This window comes from Nicotiana sylvestris, chromosome 4 (assembly GCF_000393655.2).
Source record: "Nicotiana sylvestris chromosome 4, ASM39365v2, whole genome shotgun sequence".
Lineage (NCBI taxonomy): Eukaryota > Viridiplantae > Streptophyta > Magnoliopsida > Solanales > Solanaceae > Nicotiana > Nicotiana sylvestris.
In genome coordinates this window covers 68,862,348-68,868,753 of record NC_091060.1, presented here as the reverse complement: position 1 = coordinate 68,868,753, position 6,406 = coordinate 68,862,348, and the positions used below count along the sequence as shown (strand labels likewise).

The following is a 6,406-nucleotide window of genomic DNA, read 5'->3' as shown; positions in this document are numbered from 1 at the left end:
GAAGATTCTGTTAACCAAAGGGCACCATTCACATCTTTGAAAGGTGATTTATTAATCTGTTGACTTATAGGTTGTAAGTGAGAGGAACAAAAGAAATAGAGAAAATCAAATAACTAAGCATACTTGTGGTACAAGGTCTTTTGCAGAAGTAGAGGAATCTACGGTAAAAATATATTTAGTCCCCTAATATCACATATGCTTCTTTGTTATTTACATATTTATATATTTGTTTAGCCATTTTTTCTCTGAAATTATATTGCAGAGAAATCCTATTACGGAAGAAATAGACACACCAGATAAAGTTTGGGAGATCCAACATACACGCAAGGATGATAAAGGAGAACTGATGTGGGTGGATTCACAATCCCAACAAATTCATATAATTATCTAATATCATAGACTTGTTATCTTTCTGTTTCTATAAGTTACATTGAGTGTGTTTTATTATGTTTTGATGTAAATGATTATGCATAAATGCAGGGTCAACTTCAGGAAGTTGTCGCTCAGAAACAATCTGAAGAGATCGAGCATCCCATGACTAGAGATGAGATTTTATCCACCATTTTTGGTGAGAGAACAGGTTATGTTCGCGGAAAAGGATACGGAAAGAAGCCTCCTAAAAAGAGTAACACGCAGCATGCAAACATAGAGTCTAGCGTGTCTTTAGCTATGAAAATTGTGCGTCAAGAGATGCAAGCCGAGATGGATAGGAAGTTGCAAGAAGAACGTGAACAAATGGCCACTGAGTTGAAAAGAAATATGGAGCTTGAGTTGCAAAGGAAGTTGGCAGAGAAGCGTGAACACGCAAATGCAGAAGTGCAAAGGAAGTTGGCAGAGGAGCGTGAACATGCAAATGTAGAAGTAGGAAAGAGGATCCATCTAGAAGTGGACAAGAGGATGCATGAACAATTTGCTAGTTTCATGATCAGAATGCAACAACAGGTACTTGCTTCGCCGCTTCTTAACAATTCTTCTTCCTTCTCGGCATTTCTTCTTCATTAATTCTGGATAATTCTTCTGTCACTTGCTCCCTATCTTCTTTTCAACTTCTCCTTCTTTAAATTTCATCCTCTTGATAATAGACTATTGGGTTGCTTTTTGTTTATGTGAAATCTGGATTTTTCGATGGCATATGTAGTGTTTAAAAAAAAGGCCTGAGGGGGGCTGCTGCTGCTGTTGTTTCTTTTAAAATTTATGCACATTACTTTTAGGCGTTGCTGCTGCTCTTCCCTGGAAAGATTCAGCATATCATCTGTATGGGTAACATATGCATTAAAGTGAGTCTTTAATAGAACTGTGGTTCTTTGAAAGAAGTAAAGCTAAGGGAAAATGATCTGTACAACTTTCTAAAAAGGTTTCTCATGTTTGCAGATAAATAAAGAGTAATTTAGTCAAATACTCCCTTATAATTAATGTTATTAACTAATTTTCTAAAAGTTGTGTTAAAACCTTAAAATGGACGGGAGTGAGTGTCATTTACGTGACATACATTTTTTTTAGAGGATGATCGACTGCTACATTTCTTAGCAGGGACAAGGCACATAAACAATGGTATCGTTCAAGGATGGTGTCGACCAAGGAGCAATTACAAGGCACTTAATATTTTGTCTTTTTGGGATATGTATATGCGTACAATTACAATGTACAATAAAGTGTCGTGTAGTATTATGTAATTGACTTTTTAGTGATGAAAATATTTATAATATTTAGTTTGAGAATTTCTTTTGGTGGTTTTTAAATATTATTGGTTTCTTTTAATATTGATAGTCAATAGATGTGAATATCCCGTCATTAAATTTAGAGAATTAGGTTCCCACCGGAAATATATATAATTTTGGTCACTATCGCTTTTGAGAAGATAGGTTTTAGTGGCGACATTATTTTGTCACAAAATATTAGTAATTGTTGCGATGTTAAAATTGCCACTATTAGTTTATTTCTTTTGCAGCAACTTTAGTCGCAACAGAAAGTTTTGCACCTTTCTTGGTTTATTATTTGTAGCGACATGAGTCGCTACTAAAAGTCATTTATAGTAGCGATATGAACTTGCCACTGAAAATATGTTTTGGCAGCGATAACAGTTGCTGCTAAAAGGGAATAGCAGTGGCGACCCAGCTAAAATTTTATTCTTGTGGAACCATTTTTGTAGCGGGTTTTGTGACCTTTTGTGGCAACTGTGTCGCCGCAAAATATGAGCTTTTAGCGGTGACTTTTTGAAGTCGCCACAAATACCTTTCAGTTAAAGTTTTCCTTGTAGCAACACAAATGTCGCCACTGATAACATGTAGCAGCGACTTTCATGGATTTTGTAGCGACTTTGGTCGCCGCAATAAGGATAATTTCTTGTAGTGTTCAAGTTTATATTTATAAATATTGCTCTTTACGGTTATGCGAGGCCATTCTTTATAAGTAGGATTAAAAACTCTTCTAATATAATGTACAAAGTGAGGGTTAGAAGGAAAACTGTAGGGTAAGCACATAACAGTAACCATTTTTGCCAATTCTTCCCTATCTTTTCTTGGATCATAATATAAAATACCACCGGTAACAGTATTAATTTTTGATTAAAATTGATTTGACCCGGTACTAGGGTCAGGCTGACGAGGTACACTTGTCCCCTCGGCCGAAGCTTTCATATGAAGATATTTAACTTTATCTTGAGGGTGTAGCAATATGTGTCTCCTCAAACTTCCCGTCCCTCCTCCCCCCCCCCCCCCCCCGATCAACATAGTTAAAAGCTAACTCTTTGCCACAAGTTTTACACTTAGCTTTATTTTTTTTTATCTTATTTGAATAAGAAATGGGCAAACAAGAGATGTTTCGGCCCGTTTAGAAGGTTGTCTAGAAAAAGTAGGAATAGTAACAGGGGGGTCAGACGGGGCATCATTTGGATTAGTTGGGACAATAAGACTAGTGGGTATATCGTCATCTGGTTGCGTTTCATCCAAATCTATTTCCTGCTCATTATATTCATCAATAGTTGGATTACCATAAAGAGCATTCATATATTCATGATCTAAGTGTTCACCACCTCCAACATTATGCACATATTGAATCTCAATAAATTGTAATAAAGTATTATCACTATCAAGAATAGGAGCAGGTGGAGGACGGGTATGTGGTTTGGGTAGGAGATCCCGGGGAATTGGAGGAGGAATAGATTGGCCACTAGATTCACCACTCTTGGATTTTTCCTTATTTTTACTAAACATTTTTTTAACGAAAAATCCATCTTAATTAATCCAACAATACAAAAGTAAATAAAACAAAACAAAACTATAATATTAAAACTTAAGAGTTGAAATGAGTTTACCGAATTGACGAACAACTTGTTGAAAATTAATTATCGTTGAAGACTTGAATACTTCAATTCACCAACTTCATAATTTTTCACACAAATTGCAATAATAAAGTAACCAATTATAGAAGAAAATTAGAAAGAGAATGATGATTTTGTGAGAAAAATGAAAGAATGAGGGGGTATTTATTGTTGAAAATAGAAAAAAGTGTAATTATAAAAAGTTTGGGGTTAAAACAAAGTTGGGGGGAGGGGCTTTAAATGGCTATTTTAGAAAGCCCAAACGACTATTTTTGTAGGCCAACGACCATTTTTTAAATGTCGCAACGGCTAAAAAAAATTGGATTTTTTATAAAAAAAATAGTTGTTGGGCCCGTTTGAGCCCGTTTAGGACCGGTTGAACATGCCCACTTAATAACCGGTCCCGAGCCCAAACGGTTCGGTTCTCACGGGCTTCTTCAAGGAACCAGCCAACTTAGCAGGCCCACCCTTGGTCTCGGGCTTAAATGGTTAGGCCCGTTTAGGCCCACTACCCATATGGGCTCGGGGGCCTGGGTCGGTCCCGGACCTAACCAACCCACATGCCAACCTTAGCTGGATGTACAGGGGCAGGCACTGGAGCTGGTGCCCCTTGTCCGGAGAGAGCGGGGGTATGTGAAGTCTAAGATGGAACCTCACTATGAGACTTTCCCCGAGCCTTGGTAACTCGTGGCGCTCAACTAGTAGTCTCATCAGCTATGGACTTGCCCTTCTAGGCAGCTGTAGCCTTCTTAGGCATCACTGAAAACATAACACATCGTTAGGAAAATGAATTCTTATATCGCACGATCTAAGATAAGAAGGGAAGATAACATCTTATATGACCCGTAGCCTCCTATTTATAAATGTGGTGTATAACACACTCATAAACAAGACTCTACTAGACACGGTTTGCAGATAACCCTAGGACAGAACTGCTTTGATACCACTTTTGTCGCGACCCAAACCGATGGGCCATGACGAGTGCCCGAGTCCTACCCGTCGAACATCCCTAAGCATGCGTCTAAGATATAAACAAGAATTAAGGGTAGGTCATGAATAACATTTATCAATAAACTGCTGAATCACGTGAATAACATACGTGAGGAAAACATGTCCAAAAGACATATTTATATATACATGCGGAATACGGTAAGGTGAGCCAACAAGGCTACTATAGGAAACTATACATTCAAAATTAAAAGCTGACAAGACCACATATTGTCCAACTATACATGACTGTCTACAGACCTCTAATAGAGTGTACAATTGTATAAAGGACGGGACTGGGCCCTGTCGTACCCATATCTACATACAAAAATAACATACCAAAATTAATAATAGCTCTGAATCAAGTGGAGCACACCAAGTCTTGCTGAGCAAGGATCCTAATAAGGGGGACCGTCAGCCTATCTACCTGCACCTGCGGGCATGAAACGCAGGCCCCAAGCAATAGGGGCATCAGTACGAATAATGTATCGAGTATGTAAGGCATGGGAAGTAGTATGTAAAAGAAATAAAAGAAGCATGAAGTAAATGACTCAACCTGTGAATCTGAATATCTTTGTGAGTCATGAAACATTTATAATGTCTTCTGTTAGAAACTAAGCGTCCACCAGATTGTATATAGAACCAGGTTCTCTGTGAGTTTTCACTAAAAATAATAATGAACCAAATTGTATAGCGATCTGGTCCTATATCAGTTTGGTACAGTGCTAACTACTAAACAAGTATGTAAATAAGACACATGATAAGTTCCCAATGTACAGAGAGCCAGATTCTCTATAAGTTCCCACTGTAAGCAATAGACTATAAAACCAGCCAGTATAGAGAATCGGGTTCTATATTTGTTCCTACAATAGCTCGACGGTAAATAAAGAACACAGAGGATTTCTATGTGGAAAAATCCCAGCTCAAGGGGACAAAAACCACGACCTACACTTGTAGGCTTTCAACTTCACTAACTTGTAAACCCCTATTACAAGCCACTTTGTAATAACTCTATTACAAAAAATTCAACTCAACTAACTTGTGGTACTCTCACCATAAGCCACTTTGTGACTCTCTAGTTACAAAGACTTTGACTAACTTGTGATACTCTCACCACAAGCCACTTTGTCACTCTCTAGTGACAAAGACTTTAATCACTCTAACTTGTAATAACACTATTACAAGCCACTTTGTAACTCTCTAGTTATAAAGACTTTAACTTATGACTACACCTAGTCACAACATAAACTGGAGAGTTTACGGATTTTGGGTTTTCTAAAAACAGCTTCTAAGAAAGCAAGATAGGAGTTACAATGAAGAACAATTAACAAAGACTCAACAAACCTAAGGACTAAAGATATCTTCAATCTTGGATCCGGTCCTTGAGGTTGCATCAACTTTGTTCTTGAGAGAGGTTGTTGCTAGCACTTGAGAGAATATTTCCTTTTCTGATTTTGCAAGTGTTGGAGGAAGTCTTGTGCCTTGCACCAGGTTTATACAACAAAAAACATCACCTTAGTGATGTCAAATCTTGGTTAGTACATACCTCTTCTCAATGGGAAGTGACTATTGCACTGTCTACTGAACTGTTGCGTGTACAGTTGCATGCAGTCACTTTCTGCAGTTGTTTTCCAGCTGTATAGTTGACTTACACTTCTGCTAGGGGAACACCAAGGGATCAGGTCCCTAATCTAGTTCTTGTGAGTCTCAAGGCACACTGCCCAGATTATCTTGAGTCGATTAACTTAAATGATTGTACCAGGCATACTTCAGGTCATTTATCTGGTTCTGTCATGAAGTAAGTTATTTTACCTTCCTTGACTGTATTTATACTTGTGTGAAATCACTTACAATGATGTAAGCAAGGTAGGTAAAAGGCCTTCCACAAAAAGTTGACTGTTGCACTGTTCCTGTACAATAGCATGTGCAGGCAACAACTTTCCTGCTAGAGAGTTGACTTCATACAGTCTCCTCGGGAACTGGTAGGGACCTGTTTCCTCAACTCTTCCTTCCACTCTTCCTCACTTGAGTCATTGTTATCAACTTTGAGTACCAGGTTCTTTTCTTTCTTTGGTTCTCTTCTTTCATTGTCTATTTTCC

The 6,406-nt window shown here is 37.9% G+C and overlaps 1 protein-coding gene across 1 annotated transcript; it reads left to right on the top strand.

The window, feature by feature from the left end:
* The first annotated feature begins 474 nt into the window (after window positions 1-474).
* Window positions 475-1,386, top strand: LOC104221145 (uncharacterized). Its single transcript, XM_070173000.1, has 3 exons — window positions 475-942; window positions 1,212-1,277; window positions 1,372-1,386. Exons 1-3 carry the CDS (start codon window positions 475-477, stop codon window positions 1,384-1,386), a joined length of 549 nt encoding a protein of 182 aa, XP_070029101.1.
* The last annotated feature ends 5,020 nt before the right edge of the window (window positions 1,387-6,406 follow it).